At 39.2% G+C, this 23,503-nt stretch overlaps 3 protein-coding genes across 4 annotated transcripts in view; 2 read left to right on the forward strand and 1 right to left on the reverse strand.

Moving 5' to 3' along the window:
• Positions 1–23,503, reverse strand: part of LOC126377581 (probable phytanoyl-CoA dioxygenase) — a 103,516-nt gene that overhangs the window by 17,356 nt on the left and 62,657 nt on the right. The gene's annotated exons all lie outside the window — the stretch shown is intronic.
• Positions 5,466–12,949, forward strand: LOC126377548 (juvenile hormone epoxide hydrolase-like). The gene is made up of 8 exons (XM_050025344.1): positions 5,466–5,546; positions 6,908–7,133; positions 7,936–8,160; positions 8,519–8,683; positions 9,236–9,382; positions 10,161–10,362; positions 11,463–11,694; positions 12,725–12,949. The coding sequence occupies exons 2-8, from the start codon at positions 6,915–6,917 to the stop codon at positions 12,945–12,947; spliced, it is 1,413 nt and encodes a 470-aa protein (XP_049881301.1). The 5' UTR covers positions 5,466–5,546; positions 6,908–6,914; the 3' UTR covers positions 12,948–12,949.
• LOC126377561 (uncharacterized) lies at positions 14,016–20,161 on the forward strand. 2 transcript variants are annotated; one of them, XM_050025359.1, is made up of 4 exons: positions 14,016–14,244; positions 15,751–15,876; positions 16,572–17,600; positions 18,902–20,161. In XM_050025359.1, the coding sequence occupies exons 2-4, from the start codon at positions 15,754–15,756 to the stop codon at positions 19,016–19,018; spliced, it is 1,269 nt and encodes a 422-aa protein (XP_049881316.1). In that variant the 5' UTR covers positions 14,016–14,244; positions 15,751–15,753; the 3' UTR covers positions 19,019–20,161. The 2 variants fall into 2 exon arrangements, with proteins under 2 accessions (XP_049881316.1, XP_049881315.1); XM_050025358.1 differs by lacking the exon at positions 14,016–14,244 and adding an exon at positions 14,555–14,849.

Consider the following 23,503-nt stretch of genomic DNA (forward strand, 5'->3'; position numbering starts at 1 on the left):
TCTTTACCGAAACCGCTGATGAAGCTAGAAGTAGAATAAAACATAACGTAAACATACGTTTTAATACAATTTAGATAGGGTTGGGCTCACAATCTGGCGGTCCGGGTTCGATTCCCGATGGGGACATCGTCGAAAATCACTCTGTGAGACTGTCCTTCGTGTAACGCGGCAAGTTAAGATGAGGATATGTGAGTAAGTGTTTATAAACATAACATCACGCCTGTGCCCCCAAAGAGGTAGGCAGAGATGTATGGTAGGTGTACGGTCACGAGTACTAATATGTTATACACTTTGTAACCAAGTCTCATTCTTCTTATCGTGTCGATGGCAAACTAAATTGTATCGGCCCAAAACTTGGCAACAAGTATGGCGCTATCTGCAGCGCTCATCAGATCCTCCTGCGTACAGGTGTTCGGGCACGCAGGACACGATGTAAGATGTTCCATCGTTTGGGGAACAGTGCCGCACTTGCACTTTAAGTCCGAGCCATCCGAGAAACCCCACCTGAACAAATTGTCCTTACTTCGGCCCACCTGAGTCCGAAGTCTATTTAGAGACATTAAATGTCAAATATGATAGTGCGACAGGGTTCTAAAGTGGGTACATGATATTGCTCACTGTACACTGTACACAGTACACAGGACAAAGGACCAGCTGCAAACCATTTTTTATTAAATATGGAATCGAAACCTTAACGTCACTCTACATACTCGAAATGTCTATTTTCGTTAGGAATAACATGAACATGTTCCCCCAATATACTCGACCAAATCATTTAAGACCTCGCAACGCACTGGCCAAACTCCCTTCCCATCTAAAATTTGTAGACTCCGGCCCTCACTCAATGTCCGTTAGAATATATAATAAATTACCTAAATTCATAACTGAAATAGACAAAATACATCTCTTTAAATTGTCGTTAAAAAAATACTTAACTGAAAAAGCATTCTATACGCTGCATGAGTTTTTTAACGAATCTATGAAATACTGATAATTGTAAATGTAGCTATCTTTTATTCTTATTTTATTTTTTTAACATGATCTTTACTCTTTTTTCTTTAAATTTTAAGCTGTTGTAGTGCCCTTACAGGGTTCCTGTTTGTACTTTCTTTTATTTTTAAGACCTTTGTAAAACATCAGGAATGCAATAAATATCTTATCTTATCTTATCTTATCTTATCACACCCATTCCTCTCGCGTTATGTAAAGTCTCATGTAATAGGCGACGAGCAGATTCTAGAAACCACTTGATATAAATTATCTATAAACCAAACATTAATTCAAACTCCTGGCATAGAATAAGGAATAATACTACGTATAGAACGGCAACTCTCCGCTCCCCACCAGCCGCTGAGCTAGGTTTACCTCACCCCCTCTCGACCATAGTTTAGACTTGAATCGTATGGTGTCAGACGTCACACACACAGGCGCGTGTACGATAATGTCAATGTGTAGTGTTTGTGTAAAACCATGCTATAAGAAGACCAGGGGCCTGTTAAATAAAACTTACAATTGTAAATTCCAATGACAATTTGATGTACATTGCGGAGTTTGTGATCACAAATATTTTGCAGTTTCATATTAGCTACGTAATGAACACCAAATTGTCGTTGTAATTTACAATTGTAAGTTTTATTAAACAGGCCCCAGGTATGCTCAAAACTGACAGGTAGCATTTTCAAGGTTAGCCCAGCTGACTTCATGCGACCCTGCGTTGCGATTTCGTAAAAAATAAATTCCCACGTCCAATGTTTTCAATGTTTTTTAATTCAACGACCTCCGTCGTCCAGTGGTTGAGCGTTGGGCTCACGATCCGGAGGTCCCGGGTTCGATTCCCGGTGGGGACATATCACAAAACAACTTTGTGGTCCCTAGTTTGGTTAGGACATTACTGGCTGATCACCAGATTGTCCGAAAGTAAGATGATCCGTGCTTCGGAGGGCACGTTAAGCAGTTGGTCCCGGGTCGTCACATGAGCCATGTCAGGGTCCTTTGGCGGCTCAATAGTAACCCTGACACCAGGGGTGATGAAATTGGTACTCCACCTCACAACCCACACGATAAAAGAAAAAAAATGTTTTTAATTTACTTTGCAAGGAAATGTTGTACTTTTAATAAAAGATTTACGTACAGTTTTAATGATTTTTGTATACGTGACAAATATTAGTAATTAAATACATTAGTCAGTAATTCACTTAATTTTCAATAATAAAATTCGCGTCCTTGGAATGTTGGAGATAGCAATTGAATTGTAACACTTATGTCATCAATGGGCTAGCAATGGCGGCTTGTCATAGGATTGAGCATACCCTGCATACCTGGTCTTCTTACCATACCATGGGTAAAATGAGGTTGTTTGTATGGAGTGACCGGGGTGTGTTCTTGGTTAGATTCGAATTCTGTTATTTATAGTTTAGAGCCCAAACCGGGATTTAAACCCACGACATTACGATGTAAATCAAGATTTTTAAACTGAGTAAAAATAAATTAATTGTGATTAAATACAGTACTTACATAATGTAGATAATATAAAAATAACACTAATATAACACTGTTTCATAATAGATAAACTAAAACTAAGATTCAGGTATTTTTTAATACAAATTAATTATTTTATCCAATTTTAATTATTACACATTAAAGTTTATGTTGACATAATGGCTTCAAAACACCTAATGAGTTATTCTACTGTAAAAAATGTTTAGACAACTTTTTGCTATTTACGTATTTGTAATGTTTGTTGATATTTTCATTCGGTTTAGTTATGTGAAAACAAACATAGAGTTATATTCATTAAAATCATATCTTATTTCAGAATAGTGTTATATCCTGTTTTTAATTTCAGTTTCCACACTGCAATTATTTCGATCACCATCATAATCTCCCTATCATTATCCCGTTTTTCACAGAGTCCACATATCGAACGAATATTCGATATTTGTTTTTTTTGGGTCGAATATTTTCGCTATCGAGCATTTAAAAAACGGCCTCCGTGGTCCAGTGGTTTAAGCGTTGGACTCACCATCCGGAGGCCCCGGGTTCCAATCCCGGTGGGGATATATCACAAAAATCACTTTGTGTTCCCTAATTTGGTTAGGACATTACAGGCTGATCACCCGATTGTCCGAAAGTAAGATAAACCAGGGTTCGGAAGGCACGTTAAACGTTAAGAGTAATCGTTACATGAGCCATATCAGGGGCCTTTGTCGGCTCAATCATAACCCTGACACCAGGCGATGAGGAGAAGAGGCATCTATATTTTTTTTTTAGGAACGTAGCCTGGAAAATCTCTCATTCGAATCCTATCATCATCAGCCGTACGACGCCCACTGCTTGGCATAGGCCTCCCCCAAGGATCTCCACGACGATCGGTCCTGCGCTGCCCACATCCAGCGGCGACCTTCAAATTCTATATGGCGATGTTATCAAATATTCGGCAACTGTTAAGTACTAAAGAACGTATCCAAAATACTATGTTTCCAAATACCAAGGTGACCTTGTCGAAGGTAACTTTGTGAATTGTAATGTTGACTGACGTGACAATTCATGATTAAGTATGCATTTTAAGATGCATCCATACGCTAGTTGGATTGTTTTCTAAAGTATTCCGTATGGTTGGTCTCTCCTCTTATCGTGTGGTTGGTGAGGTGGAATACCAACCTCATCAACCATGGTGTCAGAGTTATTAAGGCCCCTGACATGACTCATGTAACGACTACATACTTACATCAGTAAGTAGTGACCGAGACCAACGGTTTAACATGCCTTCCGAAGCACGGATCATCATACTTTCGGACAATCAGGTGATCAGCCTGTAATGTCCTAACCAAACTAAGGATCACAAAGTGATTTTAGTGTCATGTCCCCACCGGGATTCGAACGCGGGGCCTCCGGATAGTGAGCCCAACGCTCAACCACTGAACCACGGAGGCCGTTGGTTATTAGGGTGAATTTACGAAAGTGCGTTATTACTATTGCATAAGTCTAAATGGCCTAAAGCCGAGGCCAGAAAGGGAATACTCGCAGACTGCCTCTAGCCCGCACTTACGCGGTAAATCAGCAAACGGATTTTTATATATAGGTATAGAGTGTCCGGTGTGACTAAACCATAGAATAAGGAATAATACTACGTATAGAACGGCAACTCTCCGCTCCCCACCAGCGGCTGAGCAAGGTTTACCTCACCCCCTCGGTCTTACTTTAGTCTTCAATCGTATGGCGTCAGACGTCACACACACAGGTGCACGTGTACGGTAAAGTCAATGTGTAGTGTCTGTGTACAACGAGGTTTTTTGTATGAAATGTCCGGGGTGTGCCATGAGTATACTCAGTAGTTTTGTATTTCCCCCCCCCCCCCTCCTGTATAATGCATAGGTCAGTGCGGCGGCGGCGGGGGTGTGACTAAACCAAGACATGGAGACGCTGAGATAAATCTCGGGATATAGATTGTGAGAAGCTGCAGTAGGTTTAGGCGGATGAGGCGGTCGTTATGTAAAAAATAACGATTGAAAGTGTAATTATGGGGGGAGCACGGAATGGAAGAAAGAGGTTGGAAGGGCCAAGTGAGCGCTAAAGGCGCGCCATACAAGTATGAGCAAATAGTTCATACTTCCACTTTGCACTCCATTCATCCGCAAACTTTACGACACACGGGGCTCCGCAAATGTGCATTAAAAAGTCGTCTTGTGTTTAGGCTGCAGGACAAAAAACAAATATCGACTATTATGCAAGAAGATCCCTCCTTAACACAGGAAAGCTGAAAACTTAAGTATGATCGGCTATTTATCAAAGAAATACTTTTGCATGCAGTATCTTACGAAAAGTAACGAAGTAACGATGATGAAAAAAACCCACGACGGTAAAAATCTCATCGAAAGAGAATAAAATAACTCAAAACCCCCGACTTGTCTGTTTCTCGAAGATATACTTAAATGTAGCGATAATAAATAATAATAATACATAACCGAGGAATATCCATCGGGGGCTGCCATTAACCCAGCTAAAGTCACAAATCGGATCATTAGTTTAGAAGATAGGTGGTAACATTACTTTGCACAAACGCACACAGAAACAAACATATACCTGTTCCGTTCCGCCGTGCATTGCCAGTTACGTGGCTATAGAATTTTAGAAGCAGTAGAGCCGTCGTAGTTATCTGTTTACAGGAGAAAGAAAGAAAGAAAGTAGGAGTAGTAGTAAAAGAGAGTAGGGTCGAACCGGCGACAGCGATCATACAAATTGCACGTTAGGGCCTTTCCAACCTTTTCCTTCTATTCCGTGGAGCAGAGAGTTACTGTTCTGTACGCAGTAATATTCTCCATTTTATGACGGAATGGCAACAACTTAACGGCAGAGGAACCCTAATATTTCTGAATATTTCATTTAAAATATTCTTGCGCAATTCGAAGTTACAAGCAATACTTAATTATTATTCTCTTTGTTATTTGTATAAAAATTCTCAAGTTATTCAGACTCAGGATCTACAGTGACAGTTAAGAGTGTGAGTGAATTGAAGCTGGCTAACATTATTTATCAAATAAAATAAGGTAAGTATATATTTTTTTGCTTACAGGTACACGTTATCCTTTCTTTTGGACGTCACCTATTTTAGATTTCACAACCCACAAGATAGATGTACCACCAAGTATACGATTGATTTCAATCCAGATCAGCACATCTGAACGTTTGTCGACTTAGACCAGCTTGAGAGATACTGGTTTCCTTTGAGGCGACGATCCCAGCTAGTAGCGACTCGCCCCGGCTTTGCATCTTTTTTTGACGTGTCTTATTGTAGATTTGCCACAAATGGCATTATCTACTTGGCTTGTTCGTTATTGTACGTCCGACATGGACATGCTGTTGAGACAAATTTTATAATGTTTGACACCTGCATGTATTTACCTACACAGCTTCATAATAAATGTTTCTTGTTTCTTGTTGTTTCGCCGGACAAATGGGGAGCGCCGTGGAACAAAATTTAAGACAACAGGGCTGAGGGTGCCCAGTAGGACGCGAACCTCCGCTCAGAGCGTGTGGAAAGGATAATATTTGAAAGGATTAATCGACCCTAGTAGACCGATAGCTATACCACAGGTTGACCACATCGGCGGAGTCGGTATCAGGGTCCGGAAGTTTTGTTGTCGCGATCTGATTGGCCGCCTCTATGGGGAGTAATCGGGTCGTCAGGATCGTATATTGCATCCATCGGGCGCCGATACTTTTCAGTACCGTCCCTAAGCGGGATTCGGAAGCCGCAACTATCAGAGGATTTGGGTGGTTCGGAGCAGGGTTAACCTCTCATCTGCCGGAACGCGGATCTCGACCAGACACAATGTAAAATCTATTGTGTCTGGTATCTCGGCAGATGAGAGGTTAATCAATGACGTACCTATAAAAACATAACATCGAGGGTGCCCAGTTGGGCGCGAACCTTGGTTAAGGGCGTCGCCTGAGAGGATAAGAGTGAGTCGATAGCGATAAGCGTTGAATGAGGGATATCGTCGACCACGCCGGCGGGGTCGGTATGGGGGTCCTACGACTTTGTTTAACGACCTCCGTGGTCCAGTGGTTGAGCTTACGATCCGGAGATCCTGGGTTCGATTCCCGGTGGGGACATATCACAAAAAATACATTGTGGTCCCTAGGTTGGTTAGGACATTACAAGCTAATCACCTGATTGTCCGAAAGTAAGATGATTTGTGCGTCGGAAGGCACGTTAAGCCGTTGGTCCCGGTTGTTACTTACTGATGTAAGTAGTCGTTACATGAGCCATTTCAGGGGCCTTTAGTGGCTCAATAGTAACCCAGACACCAGGGTTGATGAGGTTGGTACTCTACCTCACAACCCACACGATAGAAGAAGACGGCTTTTTTGTTGTTCGCTAAAGACATTTTTTTTTACTTTTCAGTTGAACAATGTCGAAAGGAATGCTGTACTTGAAGCTAGTTTCAGTCATAGTAATTAGTATAATACTATTGATCATTCTTGTGTTCTATATAGTACATCTATTATATATATTAAGTAATGATTTGTTCTTCAACCAAAAATTGCCTGATGTGGATTTGGATGAGATGTGGGGCCCAGAGACAAATGATGCTACCATACGACCTTTTCGTATAACCTTCGATGACCAGGTAAGATGGTCCATAACCTTCTTTCACATAGCGCCACGTCGTCACGTCACGTTGGCGGCCTCCGTGGTTCAGTGGTTGAGCTTCACGATCCGGAGGCCCCGGGTTCGAATCCCGGTGGGGACATATCACAACAATCACTTTGTGATCCCTAGTTTGGTTAGGACATTAGAGGCTGATCACCTGATTGCCCGAAAGTATGACGACCCGTGCTTCGGAAGGCACGTTAAGCCGTTTGTCCCGGTTACTACTTACTGATGTAAGTATGTAGTCGTTACATGAGCCATTTCAGGGGACTTTGGCGACTCAGTAATAACCCTGACACCAGGGCTGATGAGGTTGGTAATTCGCACGATAGAAGAAGAAGAAGAATGGTCACAAAACGTTTAACGACATGAGTTACTAAATGCATGACTACTTCATGATATGACCAAACGTTAGCAATCATATCGCAAAATTAGTAACATTTTCAGCGGTTATTTCACAGATGATTATCATCATCAATTTAAGAGGCCCGCTCTTGTCGGTGTAGCATTTTCCATTCCAGTCTATCACAGGCCAATTCCTTGACTTCCTTATAAGACACGACGTTAACCTTTTCTTTAATCTGTTCCATGTAAGCTCTTCTTGGTCTTCCCCTTCCTCTTTTTCCTTCTAGCTTTCCTTTTATGATGTTTTTAATAAATTCGTCGTGGCTTATTAGGCGTCCAATCATCTTGCCTCTTCTGGCCTCAATAATTATCAGTATTTGTTTTTTTTTCCCTTACTCTTACTAGCACTTCCTCATTTGTAACCCTTTCCACAGATGATAAAAGACCTAAAAAGCCGTTTGAAGAACTACAGACATTTTCCATCGCTGAACGGAACAGCGTTTCAGTATGGATTCAATAGCGATGCAGTCGCGAGTTGGATTGCTTATTGGACTGAGGAGTATCCTTTCAAGGAAAGAGAGGAAGCACTTAACCAGTATCCCCAATTCAAAACCAATATCCAAGGGCTGGATATTCACTTCATTTGGGTAAAACCTCAGGTACTTATATTTGTTTTATTTGGGTAACCAACAGCTAATTTAAAATTACAGAATAATAAGTAATACGTATAGAACGGTATCTCTCCGCTCCCCACCAGCGGCTAAGCCAGGAGCGTATCCAGCTTTTATGTCAGGGAGGGGGTCACCAGGTCGATGAAAGCCTAGCTACGTAGAGAATTAGATAAAATTGCATTGACTAAAATTACAGTGAAAATTGCACCCATGACCCAACCTGTTGCCCAGGGGGAGTCGCCTAGGGGGAGTCGCCCAGGGGGAGTCGCCCAGCTGGATCCCCTCTTGATTTTTGAGATGAATTGCTTCAATGTAGCCTTTTTAGACCCCCAGTGTGAGTTTTCAGGTTGATTCAAACAAAACAGTGGTTCCCCTGCTAATTCTTCACGGGTGGCCGAGTTCCGTTCGTGAGTTCTTTGAGGCCATACCTCACCTGACAGCTGTGAGTGAGGAGAAAGACTTTGCTGTGGAAGTAGTCGCCCCCAGTCTACCTGGATATGGATATTCCGATGTAAATATAACCAACATAACGTAACATAAACTCACTTTGTGATCCTTAGTTTGATTAGAACATTACAGGCTGATCACCTGATTGTCCGAAAGTAGGATGATCCCGGTTACTATTTACTGATGTAAGTAAGTAATCGTCACATAAGCCATGTCAGGGGCCCTTGGCGGCTCAATCATAACCCTGACACCATGGTTGATTAGGCTGGTATTCCACCTCACAACCCACACGATAAGAAGACGATAAACTCACGATTATTTCCCAACTGGGGTAGACAGAGATACATCATGTGCCAAAAAAATATACCAATGATTTTCGAATTTATATTGGGATCATAAATGATTATCACCTGCTCAGCGTTGATGGAAAACATCGCAAGGAAACCCACATTCCCGAGAAATTTGTTTCAGAGGTATGTGTTTTACCTTCTCGGACTGAAAGGCCAGACTGGCAGTTAAAATCCAGATCTGGTAAACCTTCAGGTTAGGTAAGCGGACCCTATGAAAACGGGATAATGAATGGTGAATGAAAATTCACATGTTATTTATTTTACAGGCAACCTCGCGCCCCGGGCTGGCAGCTGACAAGATGTCAGTCATCTTCAGGAACCTGATGCACCGCCTGGGCCATCAGCAGTTCTACGTACAGGGAGGCGACTGGGGATCTCTCATTGGAAGGCATATGGCTACGTTCTTCCCTAAAGTATGTAATTCGTATCATCATCAAAGAACTCGTGTAGGTACTGAAGACTCTTCGTGGCTGTATCGTCTTTCATTGACTCCCAACTTATTTATATTCATAAAAGCATTGACCGAATTGGACACGTCCTTAGAAAAGGTTCAGTACGATCTATTCTGAACCGGCGTGCGTGTGTGAAACAATCGACAAATGTGGAGAAAGCAAGAGAAGTGCGTCAGGATTGAAGCAAACATGGAATTCCATCGTCTCTGCTTACCCCGGTGCGAAATAGACAATCAAGAGAGAAAGAGCCTATAAGAGCTTTGTGACAAATACATAAAGCTACGCGTTGCTATTACATTAGCAGCAGGCGTTCGCATTGCTCCACATACACTCGCTATTCGTCTTTATTCTCAGCAAACTGGGAGACAGCCGTTATGCATAGCTACACACATAATATAAATAACTCACACATGTACGTATTTAATGTGCCCACGTTGTGAGTTACCTATTTTAAATACCAAAAAATCATAATGATTCTTGTTTCGATTATAAATGATTATCACGCGCTCAGCAGTGAAGGAAAACATCGTGAGGAAACCCACATTCCCGAGAAATGCATTTTCGGAGGTATGTGACCTAACCTGTATTGGGATGGTTTTCCGTTCGCGGGTTGGAAGGTCAGACAGGCAGTCGCTTCTGTAAAAAACTGGACCCGTCAAATCTTCAGGTTAGGTAAGCGGACCCTGTGAAAAACGGGATAATGCTAGGGGGATGATGATGATGATGATGATTGTTTCAGGAGGTCCTGGGCTACCACTCGAACTTCCCAATATTCGTGACTCCCTTCATCGTGACGGCGCAGATTGTGGCTTCTTTCTTCCCCAGGCTGGTGGCTGAACCGGGAATAATGCATCGAATGTGGGACCTTAGCAACACCATGCCATGGTTAATCAAAGAGTTAGGATACACACAAGTGTATACCTATATACCTGATACCATTGGTAAGTAAATAAAATATAACAAAACACATAATAACGGGTTCTTACCGCGTTTAAATCAGGGATATGAGACTCCCGATATTTCGACACTGTTGCAAGTGCCATGATCACGGGATGACTAATGGGATTGGAGTGGAGTAAGTAGGCACTACCTACTAGGTAGATCCATAATTTTCTACGGGCAGACATATCTGTCTACCCTCTTTCTTTGCCGCTTGTTTATGTATTTGATATCGGAATGTTTGGAACCATCTGAACAACAAACACATAAACAAGCGGCAAAGAAAGAGGGTAGACAGATATGTCTGCCCGTAGAAAATTATGGATCTACCTCATCATCATCATCAACAGCCTATATACGTCCCACTGCTGGGCACAGGCCTCCCCTCAATCAACCGGAGGGGGTATGGAGCATACTCCACCACGCTGCTCCAATGCGGGTTGGTGGAGGTGTTTTTACGGCTAATAGCCGGGACCAACGGCTTAACGTGCCCTCCGAAGCACGGAATCATCTTACTTTTTCGGACAATCAGGTGATTCAAGCCTGAAGAGTCCTTACCAAACAAAGGACAGTCTCACAAAGTGATTTCGACCATGTCCCCATCGGGAATCGAACCCGAACCTCCAGATCGTGAGCCTAACGCTCTAACCACTAGACCACGGAGGCTGTTCTACCTACTCCACTCCAATCTCATCAGTCATCCCGTCAACAAATATTGAGCTATATAATCATCCCCATGATTAGCTCAATCTTCTGAGTCCAACCCCCGTTTATAATCAGGATGAAGCATCCAAATCTTCTCCGTACGACCATCAAGTGGAGTTAAAAATATTTAAAAAAAAAACTAAAAAAAATACATGAATTTTGCGACGGAAAATTCCACTTGATATTAACTTAGAATTATGGTCTGAATCATCCCCCTTAGTATTCGTCACGATGTGACTAACACCCTGTATAAGATCCAAACATGAATTCTAAAACAAATTCTGGTTCGGGCCCGCGCTGGGACTCAAACCTGCGACCTCATAGTGAGAGTGAAGCGTTCTTCCGACTGAGCTACCACGGCTCTGTCATTTACTCACCCATGTATTTATATTTTCAGGGGTGGGCTTATCCGACTCCCCGACAGGTCTCCTTGCCGCAGTTCTCCAGAAGTTCTCAATGGCATCCAACAAGTCCTACCGAGACCTACCCGATGGCGGACTGAACATCTTCACCCGTGAACAAATTCTGGACAACGTCATGATATACTGGACCACTAACTCTATTACAACAAGTATGAGGATGTATGCTGAGTCTTTTGCCAGCAGACACTTGGACTTAGGAATCGACAGGTATATTAATAATAATAAAATAGTAAAAAAGTTTATTAAGGTACAACCTACGACACACATATACGTACATTTACAACATTAAAATACATTAATATTTAGTTAGAAAACATAAAGGTATAATGGGTGCCGGTCTGCGATTGTTGAAGTTAAACAACTTTCGCAAAGGCCGGTCATAGATAAAAAAGATAGATAGATAGATAAAAACATTTATTTGGTCTACAGACACACATGCATACAAAAAGAAAAAGATTAGATACAGACAGCCAATCAACAGAGACGAAGCTCTGTATTAAACACGCCAGGTATGTATGTGTGCTGTAGCAGCGCAAATCGGTCGTAGCTCAGCGCAAGTTTTTGCTCTCACGAACAAAACGCTGATTTTCAGCTACAACACGGCTGGAGAAATCCGCGAGTTTCCGGAGAAATCATAGGATGGGTGACCACAAAATAAATCATCTCGAGCTCCTCCGTGCTACGGAAGGCACGTTAAGCCGTTGGTCCCGGCTGCATTAGCATTCGTTAATAACCATCAATCCGCACTGGGCCCGCGTGATGGTTTAGTAATAACCCTGACACCATGGTTTATGAGCTTGGTAATTCACCTCCAACGGGATCTCATCATATTATTATGCTTCGGAATTGATCCCTAGTGAGGTCGGCGCCCAATACGAATCGGTGCGGGACGAAGAGTTACAATACTTTACGTAGTAGACAGTAGTACTATTTTTTATTCTATGCCGGAACTACCTCTAACACCTTCCTTTATCGTCCCACTAGGGTCGATTTATTCTTTCAAATCTTTTTTCCTCTCAGACGACGCCCTGAGCCGAGGTTCGCGCCCAACTGGGCACCCTCAGGCCTGTTGTCTTAAACGTTGTACCGGATGAGAGCCTTCAGCGCTCCCCATTTGTCCGGCCAAGTAATTAATGCCAAATGCAAATCTACAATAAGTCACGTAAAAAAAATCTACCACCTTCCACGTGTGAACGAGGCATTGCTTATAATAACGTGTTTCATTTTTTTTTTTCAGGATACCCTCACCAGTACCAACATGCGTGATATTAGCAAAGAACGACGTAGCTGTCCAACCCCCGTTTATAATCAGGATGAAGCATCCAAATCTTCTCCGTACGACCATTCTAGAAGGCGGTCACCACTTGGCCTTAGAGATACCCAAGCAGTTTGCGGACGATGTCCTTGCTTCTATTGAAGAATTCAGAAAGTGGCATAAAGAAGGGAAAGATGAGTTATAATATGAATCAATTAAAACACTTCTATTTACGAAATAATAAAAATTAGGTTATTTTTTGTCTTTTTCTTCTGCCATCTGCCTCTCTCTTTAACTTATGTTTTAATATTAGTTCCTATCTACAAACACTGTTTTGTTGAGACCTATATGTAGATGTATCGATGTACCTACACAATTTTGAGGTTGTATAATATTTAAAAGAAGCGTCTGACTGTGAAATGGTCTAAGAAACATCGTCTTCATTATGAAAGACCTATCTATGATCTGCTACTCAATATGGTGCGTTAATATTTTTATTCGTCTTTACCGCCTTTTGTATGATACGGCCATTTTGAATTTCTGAAATACAAAACCTACCAAGCCAATAACATTTGATTGGATTATTAAGACGAATCCATAGACACTTCATTCATCAAAATCCATCCAGCCGTTAGGATGTTTCGAGGGTATAACGAAATTCACATTTATGCATAATATATGCGTATAACACTACTCTACCTGGCAGTCGGGTAAAAACAAAACTATGTAATCAGTGTGCCAGTTTTCAAGTAAAATCTGCTGCTTTAGCAGAATTTTTCCTTTAAGATTAAAAACAATGCAAATATGTATGTATACCTACTAGGCTATGTAAAATTAAATAAACATAACATTATCATAAAGCCTGCAGCCCGGGTAAGGGTATGTAGTGATGTATAGTAATAACAATGATTTATTGAACTAAAACACCATATATTACAGCAATAAAAAATAACTTTTAATTAGTAGGTGACATAGTGTTCGCATTGCACAAATACATTACACACTCCCACTCCTCCCCAGATATATTTAAGTCCCATGTGATTGGGTGCTTATAGCCATTAACCGGGCAAAAATCCTGGAAACCACCTAATATCAAACATGAATTTAAACTCTTATAACTAAATATAAGTAGGTTAAAATAGTATTTAATTGTTTTAATAAGGCTATTTTCAAATTGCAGATTATTTATATGCTAATCTACAGCAGAAATACATATTTAGGGATGGTATCCCTAACACGTATGACAGCTTGACGTGTAAGGTTATGTTACCGAATTAGAAATACGCGCTCGTACGTAAAACGTCAATGCTGGTACAATGATTTTTAAATCGGCCTGATTATGCCGGTTCTTGTATAATAGAAATTGGTGCTTGTGATTCGTTTTTGTTATTAAATAAACTGGCTGCCTCAATAAAGAAAGATCAGTCCATAAAGTTACGTCGTGGATGTGATATCTTATCGTTCAACTCTCTTATAAAAAACAATTACTTTAAAACAAGAAGGTAAGTCGGCACAAAATTTCATTTACCACATATCGAATTTTACACAAATCTTAAATTAAAAGTGTAATGAGACGTATTGATAACATAATTATTCGAATGGCATGTACTTGTCCTCTCATACCAACATAATTTACTCCAATATTAAATAAGGGTACTATAAAAAAACTTTTTACTTGCAACTTTTTTGAACTTTTAAAAAAAATAGGGTACTTAATTATTGCTTTTTCTTTGGCCCATATAAGGGGTAGGCTAAGGTATTCCATGCTGCCTAACTTAGTTATTGCTTTTTTTTTGTTACACAGTCAGACTAGCCATACCGCAACCAAAACTTGGGCTGGTTAAAATCACAAGTCGGCAAACAATAATTTAAAATCAGTTGAACTGTTCAAGATTAATATGATAAAGTAACAGTAACAGGTTACCAACCAACCATCCATTGTTTGAAGAGGATTTAACCCTTTAGAGTCAGTGCTTAGAGCCAAGAGCAGGGAAGAGATAATCACTTTCTGATATCACTGAAAAATTACCTTTATTACTATGCTCATTAAATTAAACATTGTTTTACAATGTTTAATTTAATCGAGGTGATACTTGGTAGGGAAAAGGTAGCACTTTATGATAATGTTAATTAAGTTAATTATTAAATTTTTTCAGAAAATACTACCCTCTATGCTGTACTTTTTACTTTTTTTTACTCCTAATTCCTAATCTAACAAGAGAATATTTTTTTTTTATGTATGGGTACCATCCACAGCACAGATAAGGTTGATATCATGCTGTTGCATCATAATAATAGACCTCTCCACTTATTATCTTTCGAAATCAATCTCTGTGTACACACATTATTTATCTCATGCAGTCGCATTATGTGTATTATGCCAATATTCTACTTTACTTAGAAGAGTAAATGTACATAAGTTAGTCACTAACAATATCTTTTTATTTGAAATTTTAATATAAACTACACAACACATTTTTTTGTTAATTTTCATAATGTGACATAACATAAGCAGCCTATATACAACCCATTACTGGGCACAGGCCTACCCTCAATCAACTGGTAGAACCACCATGGGTAGATTTTGATGTATTCTGTAATATTGTGAAAGAAAGACATTTTTTGGTATTTTTTTACAGCTTGGGTTATATTATTGAAGTTTTAGTATGGATCCCTATTTTTTTTCTAGTAATAAATATAGCCTATAGACCTCAGGAATAATGTAGCTTTCCAATAGTGAAAGAGTTTTTGTAATTGGTCCAATAGTTTCTAAGTTTATTCAATACAAACATACAAATCTTTCGTATAACATACACAAAAACTTTTTATATTATTATTTTTAGTAATCTCTGCTAAGTCTAACAGAAAACTCTGTGAAGTGTGGGTACTTCGGTTATCTTGCGATAGATGTACCCCAATTGGGATGTAGTCATGACATGAGCTTATGTCTACAAGGCAAGATATCTTGTTTATGATATTATAGTGGTTTTAGTCTAATTTTGTTTCAGCCAATGATGTCTTCTACGGAGGACTTTAGCAGTTTGTTGGACGTATCACCGGCATTGACCAATAAACGACTGTCACTAGCTCTGACCGATTGGTTTCACGAAGAAGTCAGTTTTACCCATTGGGAGGTAAGTTATTTATATTCAATGTCAAAGAGAGACTTTCCAGGCTCATCATCATCATCATCAGCCCATTAACGTCCCCACTGCTGGGGCACGGGCCTTCCCTATGGATGGATATGGAGATCGGGCCTTAAACCATCACGCGGGCCCAATGCGGACTGATGGTTATTATCGACTGCTAATGCAGCCGGGACCAACGGCTTAACGTGCCTTCCGAAGCACGGAGGAGCTCGAGATGAAAACTTTTTTTTTGTGGTCACCCATCCTATGACCGGCCTTTGCGAAAGTTGCTTTTAAGGCTAACTTCCCCTAAAACTAATATAGATGGCATTGTACAAGATTTACCCAAAAACAAAGATAAAAGTTTATATAGGTATGTCTGTTATCCATGAAATTAGAAGTTTAAACGAAGAAAAAACTTAACAACGCCATCTATCGTGTTTTTGTGGAACGCGGATTGGAACGTTTCTCATTGAGGTAGCCAGAGATAATCCATCGCAAGTTGGCGATGGTGAGTCAAGGAAAGATAACAGGCATATGCATCTTTTATCTTTGTTTTTGGATATGAATGATGACCCTTGTTATTTCACTCAGGCGAGCTTATATGTATCATATCAATGAGTTCTATTAAAATCTGCGGAAGTTCTTTCATGGCGCGTACTCTATCTTGTGTCTAAAGATATAACTATTTTACGTTCCAGTACGTTGGTGACACGGGCAAAGGCGACGCATACCTGAGCGAGTTGATCCGTATCAAGATCCACGGAACGAACAAGGACGGGACGTCTAAACACGTCCAGGTTGTTCTCAAATACATTCCGAAAAATACATGCCGACGGCTTACATTCCGTAGCGATGAGTTCTTCAGAAACGAAATCAACTTTTACAACATCATTTTGCCTTGTTTACTGAAGTTCCAAGACTCCAAAAACCTTACGGAACCATTCAAGAGTTACGTGAATTTATTCTTCAGTTACTGTGATGGTTTAAACGACGTGATCTGCCTAGAAGATGCCTCGCTGGAAGGCTTCACGTCAGCTGTGAGGCAAGAGGGGATAGACTTCGACCACTGCAAGCAAATCTATAAGACTTTAGCTAAATTCCACGCTGTATCATTTGCAATGAAAGACCAGAAGGCTGATGAGTTTGACACCATCAAAAATGCCATATTTGAAACGTACTATGATGATCGACATTGGGATTGGTATGAGCGTTATTGGAAGAGGATCTGTGGTGTAGCTATCGACGCAGTGGAAAAGGAGTACCCAGACTCGATATACCTTGAGAAGGTCAAAGAATTCGCGGTCCCAGAACGGTATAAAGAGATGATTAAAGCGGTCAGGACGCATGACACTGGAGTCTTCTCGCATGGAGATTCTTGGACGAATAATTTCCTATTCAAATATGAAGGGAAGAAGCCGGTTGATGCGAAGATAATTGACTTCCAGTTAGCTAGGTGTGCGACTCCAGTTTTGGATGTGTCGTTTGTCATATACGCTTGTACGACGCAAGATATGAGGTTGAAGTATTATGATGAATTGTTGGAGTATTATTACAAAGTATTGTCCACACAGATTCGAGAAATGGGCACGGACCCGGATAAAGTTTATTCGTTGGAGACGTTTATGGCTGAAATTAAGAAGTATTCGTTCTTCGGGCTGGCATTCAGTTTTGAGTCTACCCCGATGATAGTTTTGGCTCCTGAAGATGCTGTTCCCATGGAAATGGAGGTAAGCATGTTTTACATAGTTCTCTCTCTTTATTTAAGAGCTGCGCTCTTGTCGGTGGAGTAATCGCCTTCATTACTCCATAGATAGGGCGTGTAGAACGGTGGTTGCCCCAATCGCATTCCGTTCCGCAGCACACCGACCAATTTCTCAATCGGTGATGTTCTAGCTAGAGCCCTACCAGAATCCATTTCCTCGGCCTCCAACCAGTACTGATACATCATGATCAGGAGTGCGCTTTTGAAGTAGCGGCGCTTACTCGCTACGTCACAAGATCGTCATAGAACCTAAGCATAGCTAGCTAGCATTTTATAGGTTAGCCCGTCCCAGTGAGCTACCCACTACGTTCTGCTAATCCTGTCACTGTTTGGTCGGGGACTGCTTATTTTTATATTCGCAGCTAACCATCATATCTGCTGGCCGTTCCACTATCCGCCACCTGTGGACCCCGTAGATGGCCTACAGCTCAGCCTACTACACATTCATTTTTTCATTCTACACATTACATAGTTCATTTGTTGCTAAATCGGCGGTCAAGGCTTGTGCATCGAGATCGAGAAACTCGACGCTATTAGACTCGCTCGAGATTGTAGTGTAGCAGAGTGCAAACTCTGCACATACTGTTTTACGGTATAGTTGAGTTACTTTAGGGGGTGATATTCCCTAAGGGAGTCTCTACATGTCAGCGTGTGTGTTGGGAGTTAATAAGTAAAAACACTGAATAAGTTCCCATGCCTATTTTCGAAAACACAATCGGTTATTTTCGAGTACACTTAATTTGACACAATATAGACCACGTGCTCTATATATCAGAAAGGTTAATTTAGACGCGTGTTACCCCGTTGTTCATTTATAACAAACATCATAGAAGGAAAAATTGAAGGGGAGAGAGGAAGAAGTAGACCTAGGAGAACATTTATGAAACAAATAAAAGAGAAGGTGCAGGATTTGGCGGGAAGAAGAGAGGAATGGCGATTACTCCAAACGACAAGAGCGCAACTTTTAAATTAGAAGAGACACTTTTGCAATGGAAAATTCCACTATGTTATTTGTAAATCATCTTCTGTCCTTATCCCACTCTGGTTTACGCCAGTTATATAACAGAACAACACTTGAGCTAATAGAAGTCGAAGATAAAATATTATCTAATCATTTTGAAATTAAAGTTAGATTGCCTACTTCAATAAGGGGGATGCCCCTTAGGCCTGTTGTCTTAAATTTCACCGGGTGAGAGCCCTCAGCGCTCCCCATTTGTCCGACCAAGTGGGGGCCATCGTTGTAATAATTCATATTTATTGTTACAGGGCGATGAAAAGAGGAACATAGAAGACTTTTGGCAGATACCTCCGTTTAAGACTAAAGAGGGTAGACAGAGGGAAGCTAACAACATTGTGTTTTGCGTAGACAGAGGATACATATGAGTTAGGTACTGAGAAAGAAAAATAAGAAAAATCGGACCTAGCAATAACTTCAGGTTAGGTTAGCGGACCCCGTGAAAACTGGGTAACCGCAGTAAAATGTTCCTTAAATACAAGTAATTATGAATAAATTAAAAACTCATATCCAGTTATTACAATTACTATAATTTAGAATTAATAGATCCAATGAATTATTCGTTTCGGACCGCAACCTGTTTCATAAAACTTACAATTGTAAATTACAACGACTATTTGGTGTTCATTACGTAGCTAATTTGAAACTGCAAAATATTTGTGATCACACACTCCGCAATGTACATCAAATTGTCTTTGTAATTTACAATTGTAAGTTTTATGGAACAGGCCCCAGTTCGGACCGCGGTGCGAATCTGCTAGAGTTCTTTTAAAATGGATATTGGCACTGCTGCTCTGTGGTTGAAGTTATGCAGATTGCCCCAGGTATCTTTAAGAATAAGCTGATTCTGTAATTACATACATAAACTGCCTATATACGTCCCACTGCTGGGCACAGGCCTCCCCTCAATCAACCGGAGAGGGCAACTCCACCAACCCGCAGTGGAGCAGCGTGGTGGAGTATGCTCCATACCCTCTCCGGTTGATTCTGTAATTAAATTTAAGTAAATATCGATTATATTCTACATTCGAACCCACTACGATCCAAATCGACTCTTTACATCAATGTTCATCAGCGATTTAAACCGCGCGAAATGACCCATTTTATGTTGGTCTATCTAGTTTTTCAGAATATTATTAATTGTTATTTGCTGCTTATTTTCCCGAATAATAAATAAATGAACTCATAGTCGATCGATTCGCACTGCGGTCCGAACTGATTGTGGTCCGAAGCGACAAAAGACACAAAATTATTTCTTTAGTTAAATTAATTATTTAAGTTTGAATTGGTATTTTTACGAAAAACAACCTTTAAAATAGAATTCCGAATTTTCATATCAATATAATAAAAGTTTTATATAACATTTCTTATTATTAGCACTGTGATATTTTAGTTTTATATATTTTATTAATAAGTATTAATACATTTCTGTCACAAACATTATATTGTAGAGATAATTTTAATTATAATAAAATGTATTAACAATTGAAATAATAAGTTATAATTCTGAACGACACTTCTTCATTTCTACATAATATAGGTAACATAAAATCACGACTATAATCCCATGGCGTAGCTAGGGGTACATTCATCGTAAGGTGAACTAAGTACCCAATGGCCCCGATTCCTGCAGACACCTCCTAATTTTATTTTAAGTTATACCCGCCATTTTCTTATCCGCCGAAAAGAAAAGGACTGATGATTGTCAACAAGTTAATTTTAAAACGAATAAATAATCCAGGCGAATAAAATAGGCTCGCTGGTATGCAATCCATTTGACGTGCTGTCTATTTAAAATTGACGTGTGTTCAATAAATTTGATGCCTTTCCATTACCCGTTCCTTTCTTTTTCAGCGGATAAGAAAATGGCAGGTATAACTTAAAATTAGACACCGTCTGCAGGAATTAGCACCACTGCGTCTTGATTTGAACAATATTATAATCCCCTCTTGATTCAATAGCGCCATCTAACGATTGTCATGCGAACTTTGATGATAAGTAGTATGTTATTTTAAACAGTTTTTAGTCTGTAGTTTGATGTGAAGATGGCGTGACTGATGACTTAACAGCATAGAGATAGGAAATTATATGGAGGCGCCCTGTTCTACTATATAAACATCATCTTATACAAATATGAGTAGTTTATGAAACAGGTCGTCAATAATCGTTTTGTCTCTTTTTTACTAGTACAAAATTTCTTTTGGTAAAAGAGATAAGTATATATTTGTTATTTCTAGTTATGGCAACATTTTGTGATGACGTCACAACAGCTGTAGGTGCGTGCCATTTTTCGCCATTTTATGCGCTGTGTTTTGTGGTACTTCTGCTGTCAAGTAGCTGTTTATGAGATCGTATTTTGTGTTTTGCGGATAAATTACGAGGATTTGATTTGCTAAATCGAAGTTGAAGTTGAAAAAAGTGTTATTCAACATGTCCGTGTATTGTATTGTACAGTGTGGTGCCAGAAAGGACAGAAATCAACCGTATTTGTCACTTCATAGGTTAGTACCCCGTATTCATTGAATAATACAAACAATCCTATAGATTTTGATGTTACAACGCAACTGAGACATGAATTTGTATTAAACCTTTATATATTTTGAGTAATTGTCATACTACAAACCGTATTTTTCTTTGTTTTCCAATATCTTTATTCGTCATAGTCAAATTAGTGTTGCGCCAATAATACTGGCTAAGAATACTAGTTATTATTTTTACGTTAACAGGTTTCCAAGAAATAAAAGCTTGAGAAGACGATGGTTAGAGAGAGGCTGTTGGTGTTTAAATTTATATTTAAATTTCAGCTTAGCTTGCATCATGCTAGATAGATAACATATTTGTATCATGTTATCACAACATGTTTATAATATCTATCATTCAACTACATATTATTATGTACTTAATATACTTAGTCTGCAACTATTATATGTCGAAACAATTATGAGTTGTACAAATTTTATATAAATAAATGAATGTTATCTTTCATTTCAGGCCATCTTTCAATCCAAAATTGTCGACTGGATTTACTGAAACAGGTGATATTGGAAAACTAGTCCACAGCTGCAACGTCGTCTGTGCTGCCATTGCCCGTACGTCTGTCTCATAAGTCAGTACATGAAAAGGTATTTATCAAATAATTTTATATTTTTAACATGATATTGTATAATTCAACCAGGTACACAATGCACTTAAATCAGATATATTTTAGTACATACACTGTTTTAACATTATTATTAAACTTTATTTCAGTCTGTTCAAGAAGACGCGATGAAAAAATTAAAAGATAGCCAATTTGAAGAATATTATGGAAGATCTGCAGAATAAAAATCAAATAATAAAGGGCAAAGTGTATTGATGGAAGAATTGGCAGGACCGCAAGACTTTTTGAAAAGGCAGGTAAACAAATTTCAAGGTTTACCTTTGCCAAAGAAGTATTCCCAAGAAATAAGAAAGTTTGCTTTAACTTTACATTTTCTTTCTTCGAAAGCGTATAATAATTATATATGCAATGTGACAGGGTATCACAAAGACAATTTCTAAACAAATTGACACTGTTTAGATTTGTATTTATTGTAAATATAATGTAGTTACATAATAAATAATGTGTGAAATTAATACTTACTAATAAACAGATTTACGTTATAATTTATGTTTCATTATACACTCCAGGTGGATTCGAATTGTGCGCAATAAAGAATGTAATCAATGTTATAGAGTTGTTAAGGAAACTACTTAGATAAATCTTGACTAAACCCTTTACAAATACAAATATACTTTATTGCACACAACATACTAAAAAGAACAAGTTTTACACAAAACATACACGAAAAATTTGCGAAAAATACAGTACACCACCTAATTACCCTTTACCTTCCCTTTCTGTTCTCTTATGAATACTTATTATTATAATGCTATACCTATTATTGGTCAGCAAAAATTTAGTATCGATCGCCATCGACTCGCAAAGAAGAAGATGCTATACCTAGTAGGTACGAGTATGGTAATCCTAGTATTGAAACAGCTTGCAGCCCTAGTAAAGGCCGCCATTTTATGCGACGAAGTGGCACGTTTTTTTTGTAGGTATTTCCAGTCCATACTCTTATTATGTCTATGCTTAACAGCTATACATTGAAAAGGCACAAAAAATATAGACGGCGCTGGTGTAATAGTCTAACCGAAAATACGTCACTTGTAGTATTATTTTTTTATTCCCTTTCTTATTATTGGTTAGTTTCCTAGGTCAAAATTTAATTATGAAATTCTGATTTTACTAAATATTAAAGGCAAATCTAAAGGTAACAAAAAACGTTTTCCTTTTTGAATTTGAATTTTAGTTAACTTAATTTATGAATTTTAATTTAATAAAGAAAAATGACATAATAAATGCGACATTTTGTCACGTTTTTCTATGACGTCACAGGTTGCCTTTTCATACAAATTTCACAGTAATTTCGTGTTTTGACGTTTAGTAAAAAGTAACTGATTAGACTAGTTGGAAACTAGCCTATTATTCTCCATTCCATTTTAACTCATCTAACCTATAATTAAATATCTATCAGAGAGTAATTCTCTGAAATAAAAGTAAAACCGTGTAGTCGAATGAAGCGTACAATTATTAAACATTTTCGGAATTTTGTAATTAGTAAAAGGTTTTTAAGGATCACAGAAATACTTATTCCATTCAGTAGTGATTCTGTTTGGCAGAGCGTATACACAAACACGAACATAATATTTAGAATTAAAAAAAATCTTAATAAATAATATACGTCTCACTGCTAGGTGCAAGTCTCCCTTGAACATACTCCACCACGCTGCTCCACTGCGGGTTGGCGGAGGTATTTTGGCTAGTAGCC

The sequence above is a fragment of the Pectinophora gossypiella genome, chromosome 23 (assembly GCF_024362695.1).
Source record: "Pectinophora gossypiella chromosome 23, ilPecGoss1.1, whole genome shotgun sequence".
Classification (NCBI taxonomy): Eukaryota; Metazoa; Arthropoda; class Insecta; order Lepidoptera; family Gelechiidae; genus Pectinophora; species Pectinophora gossypiella.

Excerpts from the sequence above, each read along its gene's own strand:
- LOC126377548 (XM_050025344.1), top strand. The coding sequence starts at position 6,915 with ATGTCGAAAGGAATGCTGTACTTGAAGCTAGTTTCAGTCATAGTAATT. Across the intron at positions 7,134-7,935 it reads GTATAACCTTCGATGACCAG|ATGATAAAAGACCTAAAAAG; the intron begins GTAAGATGGTCC and ends CCCTTTCCACAG. Across the intron at positions 8,684-9,235 it reads CTGGATATGGATATTCCGAT|GCAACCTCGCGCCCCGGGCT; the intron begins GTAAATATAACC and ends TTTATTTTACAG.
- LOC126377561 (XM_050025358.1), top strand. The coding sequence starts at position 14,811 with ATGTTTAATTTAATCGAGGTGATACTTGGTAGGGAAAAG. Across the intron at positions 14,850-15,750 it reads TGATACTTGGTAGGGAAAAG|CCAATGATGTCTTCTACGGA; the intron begins GTAGCACTTTAT and ends ATTTTGTTTCAG. Across the intron at positions 15,877-16,571 it reads TCAGTTTTACCCATTGGGAG|TACGTTGGTGACACGGGCAA; the intron begins GTAAGTTATTTA and ends TTTACGTTCCAG.